The sequence below is a fragment of the Aulonocara sp. 'chitande type north' Nkhata Bay genome, linkage group LG3 (genome assembly GCF_057382095.1).
Source record: "Aulonocara sp. 'chitande type north' Nkhata Bay isolate Kocher_YH1m ecotype deep benthic linkage group LG3, A_spYH_male_GT1.1, whole genome shotgun sequence".
NCBI classification, from domain to species: domain Eukaryota; kingdom Metazoa; phylum Chordata; class Actinopteri; order Cichliformes; family Cichlidae; genus Aulonocara; species Aulonocara sp. 'chitande type north' Nkhata Bay.
Genome location: NC_141346.1, coordinates 45,131,225 through 45,149,374, shown reverse-complemented (window position 1 = coordinate 45,149,374; position 18,150 = coordinate 45,131,225). Strand labels below are relative to the sequence as shown.

At 40.2% G+C, this 18,150-nt stretch overlaps 1 protein-coding gene across 2 annotated transcripts in view; it reads left to right on the top strand.

Annotated features, from left to right (window-relative positions):
- The window catches only part of LOC147335857 (phospholipid-transporting ATPase ABCA1), a 187,524-nt gene that overhangs the window by 24,255 nt on the left and 145,119 nt on the right, over nt 1-18,150 (top strand). For both annotated transcript variants that reach the window (XM_086282904.1, XM_086282910.1), the window contains exons 8-11: nt 1,924-2,010; nt 2,104-2,299; nt 14,605-14,744; nt 15,476-15,592. In XM_086282904.1, coding sequence (XP_086139030.1) covers nt 1,924-2,010; nt 2,104-2,299; nt 14,605-14,744; nt 15,476-15,592 — 540 coding nt within the window. The remainder of the gene's footprint in view (nt 1-1,923; nt 2,011-2,103; nt 2,300-14,604; nt 14,745-15,475; nt 15,593-18,150) is intronic.

Sequence of the window (18,150 nt, the reverse complement as noted above, 5' to 3'; positions counted from 1 at the left end):
TGAAATAAAGACAAATATATTCTGTGTCAGCCAGCTGGGTTAATTTAAAAGTTAAATGTTAGGTTTCTCCGACTGACTTTGAAAGATGAAGAAAATGTAAATCTCGCTAATAAGTCCTTCAAGGCCAAATGTAGTTTCATGCCTTACGTTCTGAGGCAGAGCTAACTGGTGAAATTGGTACATGTAATCTTTAATAGTTAGTTACAAAAGCACAATCTAGTAATTAACATGTCACTCATAAGCACATCCCTAATAACCTCTAAACTGGACTACAATGAATAATAGTAGATTATTTGTTTGAGATCCAGCCAGTAGATTAATGACTCATAAGGTGATGATTATTATGATTAATAATGATGATAATGATTATTTTAGATTTAGCTATGAACTTAGACAATGAGCTACTTTTTCATTATGAAATATATTAGTTTTACATGCTAAGTAGTGACTCAGTAAGTTCCTCATTATGTTAGGATTACTTCTCCGTTCGCCACTGTCTTTGAAAACTGTTGCGTTTTCCAGCAATTTCACTGGAACACATGTGATCAGATGAGACTTTGTTTGAAACAATGTTTACTTGAATTCTATTAAATCTTTCTGTTCCCTTTTGAGGTGATGAAAGTGTGCACTTTTCTTTGACTTTATCTTTGAGAGAAAATGCTGTATATGGGACAGCAAATCCAATAAATAAGTGATAAGGCAGGAAGTTCACAAGAGAGAGCATTTGAACAATTTAAGCCCACAGGCACTTTCAGACGCAGAGAAAAGAAGAGGCCGGACAAGATACGGTGGAAAAGCTCTTTAGCGCCTCAAGCAGATGGATGGGAAAGAGCATCGGGCCTTCGCACTTAAGGCTCGACGTTGCTGATTGATTGCGATAACAACAGTAACATAAGGGAAAGAACGAGTGAAGAAGTCAGAGTTTATCACTGAGGTAGTGATTGCCCAGGGGTAATTTGGATGTTTTCTTTTTACAAGGTTGAGGGTGGATTTTTTTGGAAATAATATCAGGATGTAATGTGCGTGAACGACAGTGAATGAAAAGCATTCCTCATTTTTGCCTTGGTGTTTTGATTCAATCCGACTACGTGTGGTTTCTCCGATGGATGGTTGGATGGACCATCTATCCATGTATTTTCTTACCCTTATCCAATTCAGGGTCACTGGGGTAGGGCTGGAGCCTCTTGTTTTTAGAGTCAACTCACCATCTGAGACTTCAGAAAGACAGAGAGCTTGACAAATCTGTTTTGTTGCTATGGCTCACCTTAATGTGACACTGTTGTAATCTCTCCCTCTCACTCTACCATCACTGAGAGGGGGATTTTCAGACGTTTTTGCCATAAAACAGTCTCTGTCTCGTCTCCGTGCCTCGTCCTCCACTCAGTCACTAACAGTAAAAGTGATCCTCGGCGAAGCACTCGAAAATCGATGAGTAGGCAGGCTGCTGCTGACGGTGAGCTTCAGACCACTTCTTTTTTAGCATTTGAGTTTTATTTAGAAACTCAGCCGCAGCGTTGCGCCTTGATGCATGAAAATGGCAGTGGTTGAAAGGGCATGCCATTTAACTCTTCTAATTAGGCTCACACTGGACACCTTCATAATGTCACTGAAACGCACAGTAGCACTTGTCATTTTAATGTAACTTTTACTAGCTTGAGCTAGGATGGTGATGCTCGGATTCAACTTACATGTCAAAATGGAAAGAAATGGCGCGTGTTCCCAATATAACGGCACTTAAATTAAAAGGGTTGATTCTGAATTAGTGTTTTTAGCTAAAATGTGGATTTCACTTAAGAGTCGGGGTGTAGAAATCATGCCCACGATAGTTGGAGGACTTCTAAAAGTACACTTTTTAAAAAAGTAGTGCTCAATATTATTCCCAGCACATATTTATATTTATTGTTTTGTTTGGTCCTTTTTAAGCTTCCAGCAGCTTTGAACCTGAATGCAGCAGACGCGGCGACGCTGATAGGAAAAACCACTGCAAATGCTTTACTGCTGATTGAGGAGGTTAGTGCTTGTAACACGTACACGTGAAATGACTGGTTGTTTTTTGTGTTTCTTTTGCTTAAAAATGATTCGTCCTTACTTTGATATTTCCAGGTGGCCAGGTTGCAGAACTCCACGGCCTTTAAGGCTGCTAGTTCACTGAATTTCCAAGGCGACCTGATTGGCAGTATCAATATGTTTCTGTGTGGAAAGCAGCCTGACTCCAATTCCACCAATATGACCCTCGGTTTACTCTCACCTAGACAGATGGCTAACAAGACGTCAATTTCCATTACGGGCAACAGTTCAGGTAAGTGCTGCAGCAAGCTCCTTTATAAAGCAAAGCTGTCACACAGGACTTTTGTCCTAATCATTTATCTGCATTTTAGCTCGACAGCACAGTAGGCGGTCATGGTAGCTGGGAAATGGAGAATATTCACAAGGCAGTGGCGCATAATGTGCAGCATCACGGGACACTGCGATTGATTTGCTGTAATTTTGCTGCCGCGGACATACTGCGTGGCTGTGTAGTGTTTGAAAAATGAGAAAGAGCTGAGAGTTGAGCTCGATCAGTATGTGCACAGGATGTCTGACCAGTCAAATTGAGTTTTCTTTTTGTTCTGTAGGGATTTTGATATTTGGCATAAAAATGCAGTACACATGCATCATTTAAATAACTGCTGTACATCTGATGAGTCACACAGTGCAGAACTACAGAAGGTAAGAACCAGTACTTCCTGTAGTGGAAATGTCGGTGCAGGTGGGAAATTTTTTTTTGAATTGCACAGTGCAGTCAGCTGTGCACAGGATGTGACCAATTGTGCAGATCCAGGAAAAGGCACCTGTGGCACAGTTGGCATCAGAGCTGAACTGGGTTTGATTAGGAAGGCATGTGTCAGAGGCCGGTCACAGCCATAGCTAATCAAACCAGCTTTTCTCAGTCCGTTTAGAAGCCGCGTACTCCCTGCCCCGACGTGACGATGTTTTCTTAATGGGAATGAAAATCCAGACCAGCTTCTCCCATGTGGAAGCTTATGTTATTGCCTGGGTGGCGCTTTGGCACCAGGCGCAAATATATGACATCTTAAAAATGAACATATGGCAGTCTTAACTTCCCACAGAGGACAGATGGTGTCACTAGCACTTTTTTCGGGGAGATCTGAGCCAGTTTGTTTATTTATTTATTTTTTGTAATATTTAGAAAGGGAAGACAAGCATGGCAGCCATATTGTCAGCATTTGTGCTCAAATTCTCCTGTGCTGTTATGGATTTGGCTGCAGTTGTAGTTGTTTGTAGTGAGTTTGTAGTTGAAGTTAAAGTCGTCTGCAACTGAAGAACAGCCAAGTTCAAGCTGGGTGAGAAATATATATCGAAAAAACACAAAAAGTTACACTCCCCAGTTTAAGTAAACTTGGACCAACTTAAAACCATCCAGCTCAATTCTTCAGTTTTTGCCAAATCAACAGAAATCATCTGAAAGCAGTGGTTTGTTGACAGCTTGGTGATTTATTTTGATCGAAAAAAGCGAACTGTAGAAATTTGTAGAGATTTTCCTACATAGCTAGAAGTGCTATGGCTAGTGCACCATTGTTTCTCATACCTCATCCATACTGAGTAGTGTATAAACACGGTAACATGGTTCGTAGTTGTCTTGACAGCCAGATATGCGTACCTTGCAGCAGTGTGCTCCTTATTAAGGAGTTACTCCAAGTAGCCACATTGGAAGAAAGTGTGGTATCTTCACTCAGCTTTAAAAATCTGCACCTCGCCCACCTTCAGCATGCGTCAGCAGGTGACTGTGTGGATGGGCTCCTCTGCAAAATGCGAGTGAAACAGATATACAACTGCAAAATGCAAATAGCTAATGTAGAAACTGATGAATATATTCTATAAATGATGCAACATGAAACATGCCCCAACAAAATTCACGGGATATTTTCTGTAAGCAGGCACCCTGTTATTGTTTCATACTGCAGCGTATGTTTTTAGTAGACCGAAGGTAGAGTAGTGTGCAGAATGTGGTTCACCATTGCCTTGCTGAAATAAACAATAGTTCCCAAAGACATTAACTTTATGGTAGCACGTGTTGCTTCAAAACTATAAGCACTAATACATCATCACAGACTGAGAATGGACTGATCCCATATTTCGACCATCCAGGTCCAGATGTTGTTGACAACGAGCCGCTCTGTGGACTGATCCAGTCAGTTCAGCTTACTTTTTATAGTTTGAAGTTAGAGAGCTAATGTAGCATAGAAGAAGCTTAAAAAGCAAACCGACAGCAGTTTGGAGGCATTTAAACTCGAGCGATCCCAACGGCATTTTTAAAAATCCACACACTGATTCTGTCTTCATGACTGAAAAGCTCTGACGGCGATGACGCTCTCTCCGTCTCTCCTTCTTGCTTGTTCACCCTTGCTGTCGTTGTGCTCGGTGTAGCACTTGTTTGAAAGCTTTTACTGCACTTACCGTAACGTAGCGCTTGTTGTTGCCAGCTCCATTAACATTATTTCACTTCATCTGTCTGTTGTTAGTTCCTCTCCACATGCTGTGTGCGTTTGTGTGTGTGTGAAGGAGAGATTGATCAGATGGCAGGACAGTCTATCCCAAATGAGATCATGCCACGAGGCTGGCAGAAGCATCCTTCTCCTCTATTTTATGTTATGTTATTCATTTGCATGGCAGAATTTTCCATCTAGGTTTATTGACTTTTAAAGAAATTGTTCCTGAGTCACTTAACGGATTTCCTCTCCTGTAGCTCAGTTGTTCGCTCTCACAGCTAGAAGGCTTTGTGTTGTGTGTCTGTGTTGTTTGCTTTTTCTCCTTGTCCCTGTGTGAGTCTCCTCCTGGTGCTCCCTCGCCCTCACACATCCCAAAGACGATGATGATTCCTGGGTTAACTGGTTATTCTAAACTGGCCACGGCTGTGGATGTAAGCGAAAATTGTCTGACTCTCTGTGTTAGCTCAAGAACTGTTCAAAGCTCGCCTCGCATCTTACCCAGTGTCAGCTGGGATAGGTTCCAGCCGCACGGCTAAGAAAATGAATGTCTGGACGCGTCGAAGCAGTGGTGTCACAGTGCGGCTCTTTACCAGGTTGTTGCCTTGTTTTTCTTGTCTCCCAAGTAGGTCATGTTTTTGCAACTTGGCTCATGTATTTTCTCATTAACTGTGGAAAGAAGTGGCAGTACATCATTTAGTTTCTATTGCTTGTTGAAGCATTCTCGGATTAGCAGGTGGATTAAAGTTATTTGAACTGTCATAGTCTACCTGGCAACAGTCCGAAAACTTTGTGTGTTTTTCTCACAGCAGGACGGCGACCGTTATGGATAACCCAACACCTGGATGTTTAAAAGAAGACCTGGCCAGACCATGTGTCTGATCTTGATTTATGGGTGGATCCTTTAAGACTAACAGACTCTTTTTTTAATCATTTGCACCTGCTTAAGCGCACCTGAATCTATTTTTATATATTTAAAGGATGGTAGCTTTAACCACATGGGGATAAACATGTTTTAGCTGGATAAAAGTACCACAATTGTAAAAGTTTAAAGTTTTGGACTAATTCTATAAATATAAAAATATGTGTATGTATAAATATGAGTGAATCCATATAGGTGCAATTATATACAGTGGTAAACAAATTTATTATTAGGCCACCGCCCAATGTAAGGTGATTACCAAAATCCTTTTTATATTTCTTGATCCACCAGTATGCACGCGCTTACTCAAAATGACGTTTTAAGCCCAAATATAATTACTGTAATTTGTGAAATTTGAAGTTTTAGAAAAAAGCAGAAGAAATTAGTAAAGCGTATTAATATTTTTAAAATTAAAATGCCAAATCACAGCTATTTACCTTCATTCCTGACATTAGTTTTAGTGGTTGAATAATGAATTTCTGACTGATTGTGGGTATAAAAATGTGAATTCGATAGTTAATTTGAAAATAACGAATACATTTCTTGAATAAAACATCTTTCTTGATTTTAATACAGACACAGAGACATAATTTAGATAAAGGAAACAGAAGGAATTAATTATCTCTCTGCATTTGGTCCATGGTGAGCGTGTAGTACTTTGCGCCCATAGTGTAATTGCTGTCTACGTAAGTGCATAAATGTATAATTTATAAAGCTGCAGTGCGTTATTCTGTTTTAATGCATTTAATTCAGTTGGATGGTTCTAGATTACGTTACTTGTTATTTTTTAATGTAACACAGCCCCCAGCACAAATGACAGCTCAGAGAAAATCACTACTAGGTGATGCTATCTTTAATAAAACTCCAAACATGTTTCTTCCATAAAATCCTCGAGAACGAGAGCTTTAGTGTAACTTCCTACAGCCGCACGCTCATTAGAGACCGTGCAGCGCTGTTTCATTAAATGTCTTTTCTTTGGAGAAAACTGCACAAAATGAGATTTTAATAAGAAGCCTCTAGTCCCTGGGAAAAAAGTTACACCGTTAAGTGGGATTGCATGCTAGTGTCGGTGCAAATTAGCAGAAACATCGCCTCTTCCTTACGTGGTAGGCAGTAACATCTCTGTTAGCATGCTAATGGCTGTTTTGCATTTGCTGTGCTATTTCTTTGTGTTGGGTATGTACAGCTAAATGGATCTGGAATATGCAGTGTGTCTGCGTAATGGCCAATTACAACTCCTTTGTAAGTGTAAAAGTACACTCAAAGGAACAGTGAAATAGCAACAATAAAGGCCAGCGCTGAGGTTTTGTTAACAGCTCTGTAATGTCCCCTTCTCAATTAATTGTTGATGGTGACTTCTGCGGCGATATGAGGAAGAGTTGGTGCGGTAGCTGTTCTTACGTAACAGCGAAAGGGAATTGAAGGTTGTTTCAGTTTGTGAAGTAAAAAGGTGTCTCTGCAAATCATGTACTGACGTTATGCATTATGTAGGGAGATTTGTCAGATGTTGGGGGGTTTTTCATGCTCATGTTCAAGTTTTTTAATTATTAAAGTGGCTGTTATCTCAGGTAATCCCTCTTCTCTGCAAACAGAAGCTGATCGGCCTCTTTACGCAAAAGTGAACAATCTGTGATGCACAAACAATCTTCTCTTGATTTATCAAAATAACCCCGTCATTGTCACGGTCCTGATTTTGCTGTGGGGATTTGACATTTACTGATTGTCTTGAGACTTGCACTTACAGTCCTCTGAGTATTTTCCCATCGATATATCTCTTTGAATAATTGGCAGCCTTTAGTTCTAGTTTAACCACATCTATTTTGCTGTAGCCGGCGAAGAGAAAATCCAGATCCATGGTGACAGAGTGAGAGTGGCTCTCGTTGTGCTGCTGAAAGTCAAAAGAGGCCTCTCTGTGTCTGATATGAGAGCGCGCATCAATAAGATTTATTCAAGCTTATTTGAGTCTCTGCTGAAATGCAGCAACACAGCACTATTTGTACTGCTTGTAAGAAATAAGTGCTGTTTTATTGATGCAGGGGGGTAGTTCACTTATGACTGACATATTTGGTGTATGTGTGTGCTGTACCTGTATGGATCTGTGCACCCAGTGTGTGTGTCTGCTTCAGGTTCTTCCTTTCATGAAATGCATAAAATATGAGTAATGCATGCTCAGAAGATAATACAACAGCATGTGCAAGACTGTGTTTGTGTGCGCGCACGCGTGTGTGTATCACGGGCATTCGTGGTGCTTCGACAGCGCTGTCTCACTGTTGTGCAGAATTGAGCCCATCTCCAGGGTGCAACTCAAATTGATTAAATTTGCCAGGTAAGTTGAGGGGTTGACTTGAGGCTCCAAGCAATTATTTGACTGTGGCTAAACCTGGTGTAAAGAACAGATTTTCTTGTTCTTTCAGGCTGCTGTTTTGTAATAAAGCAAAGTTCTGTTATCAAAAAAGAGAAAGAAAAAAGGAGTACACAGCCCTGGAGAATACCTAACCTATGTAATCCGATGCTCCCTGTAGCCCACAGAATATTCAACTGATATATCTTAACCTGATATATCGCATTAGACAAAGAGCTATATGCATTTGTCACTGCCATCTCTAATCACGTTATATTGCTGAGTGAAGCTGTCTGCTCATATCATGTTATAACCCCTTTCATTATCAGATGTATTTATGTCTGTATTTATGAAATAAGGTTTCCAGAGATTTAAATAAAATCTACATGTTAGAGACACTCTGTGAATATTAGTGCTGGGTATAGGGATGCATATATTGCTGTTAGTGGAGGATATTCTCAGAGCACCAGTGGAAAGTCTGCATGACTGAGTGATGAAGCGGGTTGGAGTGACTCACAGCTGCATGACTTCACCGCATCCCATCTGGTGAAAGGCCGCTGCCTCTTAAAGGTAGTTTCCTAACATTATTGGCCTTTGGCCCTTTTAAAATGACACATTTGTTACTTGTGACAGAAATAATTTTTCCTTTTCAGGTTGTTACAGCAGCTGTGTCACAGCCGGAGCAGGTGGTTACGACTCAGAATGAGAACCACTGAGTTTGAAGAGGAAAAAAAAAACATCACATCATAGAATATGAATACAAAGACAGGTGGAAATAGTCCCGACTCTTTGGCTTTTTTGGGGGATATAATTTAACGGAAACCTCTGCATTATTGTTGGTCATTTATAGGTACACTACCGTATTTTTCGGACCATGAGGCGCGCGGGATTATAAGGCGCACTGTCGACAAACAAGTCTGTTTTCATACATAAGGCGCACCGGATTATAAAGTGCATTACATGAAACAAAACAGTCAGATAAGTCAAACTTTACTCAGCTCATTCCTCTTGCTTCCTCCACTTCTGTACCATTCATTCATTAATGTTGAATTCTCTGGTAGCTGCTCTATAAACACTGGAACAACAGTATATGTTCTAATTTTTAGTATGTAACTTTGCACTGTCCACTTTCTGCTGTAACAAAACAAATTTCCCACGTGTGGGATTAATAAAGGTATCTTACATGAATGACTAACCTCATATTGTGGCTGGATTATCTCAGTTGTTCTCCGCTACTGAAGTTTGGTCCCTTTACAGCAATTTTCCATGCGATTGCATTTGTCAAAAAAACATCAGGAACTTTAATCAAGTGGAAAAAAGTTAGCGTTCATTCTCCAGGTTCACTGTGTTATGCTTTGGTATGCTAACATAACTGTGTCGCTAGCGATCACTAGCACAGCATTATATACCATCTAGCCCAACTTCAGTAACCCTACAAACGTCACTATTGTGTAGTTTTCTGTCTTCATTCATGTTGGAAGTGATAGCAGAGCTGCACGTTTTATTTTTTTCCAGAAATCTCTCGGTCAGAACATGCTATATTATGTTTAGGTAACTAGCGAAACCAGCGAGCTAACTTCCTGCTAACTTCTAACTCCGTTAAATTGAATAAATTCTGTTTTCATGGATGCCTGGATGTTAAATTTAATTGTTACACCTGGTAAAGCAGCAACACTGATCATTTTATTAAAGATGAAAGAAGTTACAGTGTTCGTTTGGGACCTGACGCGGACGGAGTTTTGGACCCAGATTACTATGAGCCGGGAGGCCATAACACTCAGACAATCCATCAAGCGGTGCGGCTTTGTAGCTTAGCAAAGTCCCACTAAAACATTTTTTGACAGATTTTTGAGCGCCGTGTACCGCATAAAATTGGTTCAAGGTCAGTAAACACAGCCAGAATTCATAGATAAGGCTCACCAGATTATAAGGCGCACTGCCGATTTTTGAGAAAATGAAAGGATTTTAAGTGTGCCTTATAGTGCGGAAAATACGGTACTTAAAAGTGTATTTCCAGCTTGCAAGAGAATTTTAAAGCAACCTAAAATAAAATGACAGTCCTAGTTATGGACTTCAGAACCTTTTTGGTGGGTATCATTTTTTTCTCTGCAGGAAAACCCTGTTCGCCATCAGGAAACATAGCTTTTAAAATCATAGCATGGAATTAAGATATTTTGTCTTGTCGTCTAAATGCGCCTGCAAGTGTCCTAAGGCGTGCTCAGGGAGGACAGAAGCCTGAAGGGCAAAAGCTTGTTTGATCTTGATTTTCAGCATAAATACTGGCTGTGAAAGAGAGGCCTCTCAATCCTTCTGACTTTTGGGGTTTAAGCAGGTGGTGTCGGGAAAGTCAAAATAGTGACATCGAGTTTTGCCCCTTTAATGTTGGCTCTTCCTATCATTGTGAAGCAGAACTCCTGCTCATTATGTGTTATTATAATAGTAATCATGGTCAGTATTAGACACCACATGTACTGTATATGCTTGGAACCATTAGTGCCAAGTTACACCTGCAGGATAACACTGCAGTCTGCCTAAAAACATGGCATCTGGAAAGGTTTTAAGTTAATTCTGATGTGGTGAATTGTAGTGGTGGGGTCATGTTAATAATCCATTAAAATTTGGCATTTATCCACCAAAGTCTCCAAGGTCAACCTAATGATTTATTGGTTGAAAACTGACAAAATCCATATATAACTGAGCAACTATGTTCTTTATAGTGTGCTGTGCATTGTCAAAATATAGAAAGTATATTATATATATATTGATAGATATATATTGATAGATATAGATAGATATAGAGATATAGATATAGCTATAGAGATAGATAGATAGATAGATAGATAGATAGATATAGAAAGTGTATAAAAATGTAAGATATCATATCACATATGACCTCTGACCTCTCCTTTAAGATCAATAGATTGAGCTGAAGGTCACAGATCAGTGATAATAATGCTATATAGAGATCTTTTAAACCACATCTCTTATTCTCTGTATTGACAACAAGTAGACATATAGGGGATGATATATGGGGATTCTAAATATCACTTTACAGTTTGCATCCATACATCACGTAACATTTGACCTCTGACCTTAGTTTTACATTTTACATCTTCCTTTTTATATTCAAGTTGACCCCAAAATGTGTTTATGTCTTTAAAGAAAGAGAAAGAGAATGAGCTGCTTAGTTAGTTACAACTATATTGGAGTATAATATTATATAATAAGCTTCAATTATTCATGTGCCGTTACTTACAAATCAATGCCTATTATCCATTACCTACTCTCAGATAATGTCTGTGTAATCAAAGTACACATCGGTCATGCTACATTGATTTTTACTGCACTATAAACTTAGTAAAGTACGTTTAAAAAGAACAAAGAAAACAAAATGAATATATACAAAACACAATACTGTTCCCTTAAAAGTAAAAAGCACTGTATATGTGTAGGTGATTGAGACTTTCCAGTTAAAATGTGTTGAGTGCTTAGTTAGAGTAGAAAAGCTCTCACCTGTTAAATCCAGCCGGCACCGTCATGAACACAAGAAGGTGAAACAGTCACCAGGAGAAAGACGCTACTGTTGTCAATGATTCACTCATAGCAGCTCTACTTTATTACAAACCACATATATAAACCTACAAATGCCAATATGGCAACACATAGCATGACACTCATCTACTTCCTGCACATATTTGTATAGTCTCTTATCCTATAAACTATGGATTATTATCTAGAAACATAGCTACATTTTTGGTATTTTTAAATGATTAAAACTATTAACAATACATCCAAAGCACATTTAGGTTATTCCGTACTGGATAGGAATGCTTCATATGATTTTATTTGGGCTGGGAGACGATCAGGCTTCTCTGTCCTCTATTTCAATCCCCGTGAGTTGCTGTATCAGTCTGTTCGGCTGTTATCTGCAGATGACAGTGGTGTCTCCTTCTACGGAAAATCTACTGCAAGCCCTTTCATCTTACAAGCACGAACTTCATATTTTTCTTAAATGCAGAAAAATCTTCCAATTTGTAGTCACTTTTTTCCCCCCCGGAGACATCTAACAGCCTATTGAACAGAGCTACCGAGCTATGCGCCACACATATGCCCTGTCTTTCAAGCGTTGCGATTGCAGGAGGTGGCATCTGCGTGTGCACTGTGTGGCAGGAACAGCTGGTCAGACCCAGACTAAGGGGTGGCCATTAGCTCTCAGCGCACTGACCTCACAGGAGCACCTGGAAGAGACGGCCAGCAGGCAGAAAGGCTAACGTTTAATTGCACTGAAAATGCTAAAATGTCCCCGGTGGGGGAAATAGTTGCCCCGGTGAGATGAGAGGAGAAAAGGGGGTGTGTTGCAGTCTTGACAAGGGAAAAATGAGAGAGGACTGGAAAAAGCACTGATGTAATGACAGGTGTCAGGACAAAAGGCACAGTTAGCAATAGAGGCAGAGAGCTATATTGACTGGCAGATGACACACTAAAGTGATCAGCCGTTTGATGGAGTGCCAAACTCCGGGAATAACACGTTTCCAGTCAGAACAATCCCGACACAGCCTAAAAACAAGCTGTCTAACCCCTGCAGATTCTCTTGCTTGCAGCGCAGGTCCTCATGTAACTTATTCAAGACTACCAACCTGGCAATATTCATGTTGGCAGATATGTTAAATAAGTAATGATCCTACCGCTGCTGAGCATATTGACTTTTTTTCCTCTAGAAGCTTTTTCTTATGTCCTCAGGTCTGCGTGTTTTTTTTCTCCCTCTTTGTGATTTTAAGTAATAATTGATGCTTTTCTCCTCATAAATACTTTGCCGTGACTAAATCAATATCAATTACTTAAAGGTTTTCCTTTGATAGGACAGCGCAGGGCATTTCCAGGAAATATTCTCGCTAACATCTCGTAGATTAGAAAGCAAACAACCATCGTTTCACAATCATTGCAATAACTGCTCACGTTGTGTTTATTCCTTTACAGTTCAGCTCTTTGGTTAAATATTGATAGATTACGCCGCTGAGATGGCTTTATGTAGATGTAAAGTAAGATAAAACAATAATAAGCCATCGCTGGAGCTTTCTTGTGACTCATGTTACAGAAAGGAGTAGAAAAAAGCAAACGACGAACTCATCATTCGAACTCTGTCGGTGCGCATGACCCTTATAAAACTGGCATTTACGAGCCTCTCCCAACAGTGTGCTGAAATATTGCTTTTATATTGTGCAAACTACAGTGAGATCTGTAGGGTCAACGTTCTTGTAAAAAATTCTGTGAAATAAGGCCAGGAAACAGATTTAAGACTCACTTTAACCTCTTGAGTGAGTCAGTGGAACGGTCAAACATGAATCCTTAAATGTGCAGCAGGCTGGAATATAACGTTTTAACAGACATCTCACTGTCAAACCTAAAGACTGGATATTAAATCTGAAGCATTCTTTGTAACGGCCAGCAGGAGGCGACAACTCTGGTTGCTACCATTATTAGCATGTAGCGTCCCTCTGTTTCTCAGACTCACATTCGTCATGTCCACTTTCAAAATACCAAAATATTCAGTGTTTATTTTTGATTTTCTTAGGTTAGATAACGTTAAGTTCTTGTAATATTATTTAGTTAGGGTTTAGTTGAGTTTTAGTCTAGGTTATGTTTCACTTATGTCTCCGTGTTTGTGTCTTTTCCTGTCTTCTGTGTTAGCCTGCCGTGTCCTCATTGTTTAACGTTTAGTTATGTCCCTGTGTTCTGTGTAGTTATTGTCTGCGTATTTCATGTTGTCAAGCTTGTGTTGTCATGTTTACATCTGTCCATGTTTCATGTTTTATTTTGAAAGTTTTGTGTTCCCATGTTCAGTGTGTTTAGTTTTGCTTCCCCTGTGGTGTCAGGTTCAGCTGTGTCAGCTGTGTTTCCCAGATGTTTCTTTTCCCCTCATTACCCTTCTGTGTATTTAAGTCCTCTGCACAAAAGTTGTGTGCTGGGAGCGTCAATACAATTTAATTGAATTAGACTCAGTGGCTGAGCAGCTCTTGTACATGCAAACAGTACTTTTGGTTGTGCAGTGTATGCTCTGTGTTGTTTGTTGTTTCCTATACTGTACATTACACTTTTGATCTGGTTGGAAGTGGCAAAAATGCATAACTGGCCAAAGCAGGGGCTAGGTTTTCCAGTCCTGGAAGTGGGAAGGGAGCAGAAAAGTTTTTTGTTCAAAGGAATTAAACACATGTTACCTAGCTCATTTTTAATCAAGACTACATTAAGGAATCATTAGTATCAGTTCTGTTCTGAAAGGCAGTGATTGCATCAATACTGCCTATATGGTGCAGATGCGATCATTTGGCACGCTGAATACAGTAATGTACAGTTGTTCACATTCTTTACCGTGTTTTACAGTATCAATATAAATCAGTCTGCTCTTGTTGCATCAGTGAAAATCATTATATCCACCTTCAAAACTTTTCTTCTCCTTTTTAACAGCAGTGAACTTTTTAAACTACATAAATGTGTAATCAAACTGTTATTAGTACTATAAGTATTAATGAATACAACAGCTGAAAAGACCAGGAAGATTTTCTGAAACCTCTCATGTTCATATTTGTTCAAACTCTGCTGAGAACAAGTACCGAGAGGTCTGTTTTCGTAGCCACGTTTGAATTTTAACCTCGTGTACAATATTTATCATGTTTGCTTCTCGGGCGCTTCAATTCTGTGATTTTTGCACAGATCAAATAACTTGTCTCTCCTCTTTCCCCCAGTCCCATGAAAGAGCATGAATCCAGTATGCACAGAGGAGTTTGAGATTTAGAGTTGTTTTCGTAGTCTTGCCATGACTTTCCCTGTCTTCTCCCCTCACCTCCTCTGTACCGTAGATGCTTTTTGTCAGACTCTTGTCGACACCCTGGAGAGCACACCTGGTCTGCGCTACATTTGGAGCACCTTCAAGCCATTATTGCAGGGGAAAGTCCTCTACACACCTGATACACCTGCTGCTCGTCTCCTGGTGAAAGAAGTAGGTCTAGAGGGAAAAAGAAAGGTTTCTATATGTATGCTGACTTTTTGTGAACTTGAAAAGAATATATTGCTCTGGTCAGTTTAAGTTTGCAATGAAAGGTTCAAGCCACTATATCTATATTTATATATTCTTTTCTAAATTAAGAGTTAGCATGCAAATATATGTAAATCTTGCATACATAGGACCAGACTAATTACTGGTAGAAGGTGCCTGCAATCTGTCTATGAAAACAAAAAAGGAGGATGTCACGCATTAGTGCAGAGCTGGAAAATAAAACATTTAATCAGAGGGCTTGTTCATGCAATGCAATAAATATATATTGTTTTCAAAGACATGACATTTGTGCATGAGATTTGCATCGTTTTGATAGCTGCGTAACCAAAACAAACAACAGACATGCTGTGAGAATTTTGCATTGAAAATACATAACGAGCATGAGGAAAACCTGCCGACTTCACAGCGAGCGGCCCGGTGTTGGCGCAGGAGGCCCTCTTCACTCCAGACATAGTCGGGGTGTTTACAAGTGAATGTTCAGTGGTAAATAACCCCATTTACATTCAACACCGTGGGGGGGATGGCAGTGTTACAGTGTGATGAGTTCCCAGGGAGATTAGCTGAAAGTGCAGTTGTGGAGTGCTTTCATGTTTGTATTGGCGCAGCGAGTATGTTTTCGGTGAGAAGGTGAGACAAATGTGTAAAATTATAGATTATTGTTTTCTGTGTTTCAGGCAAATAGGACCTTTAACGCCTTGGCTATGTTAAGGGAGCTGGCTGACTCTTGGGATGAACTCGGACCGCGTGTTTGGGATTTTCTGCAAAATAGCTCACAAGTCAATACAATACGGGTGAGACTCTCGATGGCTGTTTATTTTATGTAATGTTGCACACATTACCATGGTTGGTTTGTACAGTATGTTAAACATGGTCAAAGTTTCTGAACTTTACATTGCTGGCTTTTTTGTTTTTTACTACTCTTGGATTTGTGACATCATAGAGCAGGGATGTCTCACTCATGTACACTGTGGGACGCATAGCATAGCATCTTTATTTATAACGCACTTTACATCCAACAATGTTGGCCAAAGTGCTACAAATATAAAGCAAAGAGAAAACAGTTCAAATTACATATAGAATATCTTAAAATTCAAAATAATATAATTAATAAGAAACTAATTAAGAGACATCAACAAGTCCTGCTGTTCTGAAAGCCAAGGTAAATAAATGTGTTTTAAGACGTGATTTAAAAACAGATAAGGAAGGTGCCTGTCTAACATGTGAAAGCAACTCATTCCACAATCTTGGTGCTGCCGCAGCAAACGCCCGATCCCCTCTGAGCTCACGATTTGTCCTGGGCACGCTCAGGAGGAGCTGGTCTGCCGACCTGAGGGACCGGGAAGGTATGTATGGATGAAGAAGCTCAGAGAGGTACAGAGGGGCAGCATTGGACAAACATTTAAAAACAAATAAAAGCAGCTTAAAATGGATCCTAAAACGCACGGGCAGCCAATGAAGTGCATATAAAAATGGGGCGATATGCTCGCATCTACGAGTGCCGGTTAAAAGACTGCAGTGGAAAAACAGAAGATCGACTCACCCCAAATAAAGAGAATTACAGTAATCCAGCCGAAGGGTTACAAAGGCATGGATTACTGTTTCAAATTGCTGTCGCACAAGAAACTGCTTAATACAGCCTACTTTGATCTTAAGTGGAGTGGATCATCTCCCCAACATAGCTCCACATAAAAAGTCACCAGCAAACTTGGTGATGAGATTTACTGAAAATAAAAAATTCTGAAAAATACAAAAAAATGCAAAACGACCTCCTTCACTTTCTTTTTGCAGTAGAGCTAAATGAAGAAAACAGTAAACATACATTAGTGTCTTTTATAATTACTGCGGTGTGTTTTTTTCTCTTTGAACGATGAGCCTTACATCTGCTGCAGGTGAGAATGTACATGCTGTGTACATCATTTATTCACACCTTCTGTTAAATGTGGAGAGTGAGAGAGGAAAGTAATTATGGATAAGTGCAGGATAATTTTCATCCTAGCAGAAAGGATTATCTATAGAAGTAAAGGACACGGACTTCTCTCTCTTCCACCCTCTCCTCTCCTCTCCTCTCCTCCCTCTATTTTGCCTCTCGCCGTATTTCCTTGACACTGACATTACTCCAGTGTCACTCCAAATGAGCTTATAGGCAGCTGGAGGGAAGCAGACATTGGGAGCTCCATATAGCTAGGGTATTCATTACCCTAGCCCTAACCTTTACACAAATGGACCAGCAATCCTCCTTTGTCTTCATTTTCTCCCCACCCAGCCCTCTCCCTTTCTCTCCCTCTGTCCACCTCTCGTTCCGAAGCCGGTGGCTTCCGAGGTTTGTCATCTTCAGAGGTCATTCAAGGTCACGGACAAGCTTTCGTTTGATGGACCAATTGCCGTCGCCACCACAACTACATCTGAGTTGGGTGATTTAGGGTGTTAAGATGAATAAAAGGAAATACCGAGCACAAGACAGCTTAGACATAAGAGTATTTGGGAATACTTTTTGCCTTTACATAGTTATAATCTGCAGGATTACAGTTCTGGTTGCTTCAGTGACACCTGTAGGTACTGGTTGAATAAGTGCTGTTTGATAGTGCATGTAAACATCAGCCCCTTTAACAGAGGCACAACAGAAAATCTTAAAGCCCATTCCTCTGAGCGAGGGCCACTTACTGTCACATTATGGATGTTACTCTTCCCGTACTCAATTATCCGCTTACAAATGTATTACAAGAGCATGCAGAGAACACAACGGCCACAAAGGGCAACTTTGACCTTCAGATGAAGGTCTTAGCTAACCTGGGTACTCATGTAAGATAAGATAAGATAAACCTTTATTAGTCCCACAGGTGGGAAATTTTCTTGGTCACGGCAGAAAGTGGACAGTGCAAAGTTGAGAGCAGCAAAAATTAAGAAAAAACAATAAAATATTCAGTAAAAGGACTAGATGTTATAATCCCTGACAAGGCATTGCTTTAAATGGAGAAAATCTTGAGGGATAATAATAATGGATTGCATTTATGTAGTGCTTTTCGAGACCCTCAAAGCGCTTTGCAATACCACTATTCATTCACTCTCACATTCACACACTGGTGGAGGCAAACTGCAGTTGTAGCCACAGCTGCCCTGGGGCAGACTGACAGAAGCGAGGCTGCCATATCGCGCCATCGGCCCCTCTGGCCAACACCAGTAGGTGGTAGGTGAATTGTCTTGCCCAAGGACACAACGACCAAGACAGACAGAGCTGGGGATCGAAACGGCAACCTTCCAGTTACAAGATGAACTTCCCAACCCCCCTGAACCACAGTCGCCCAAAACCTAACCATGGCTGTTGGGATGGCTGTTATGAGGAAAGGCAGCC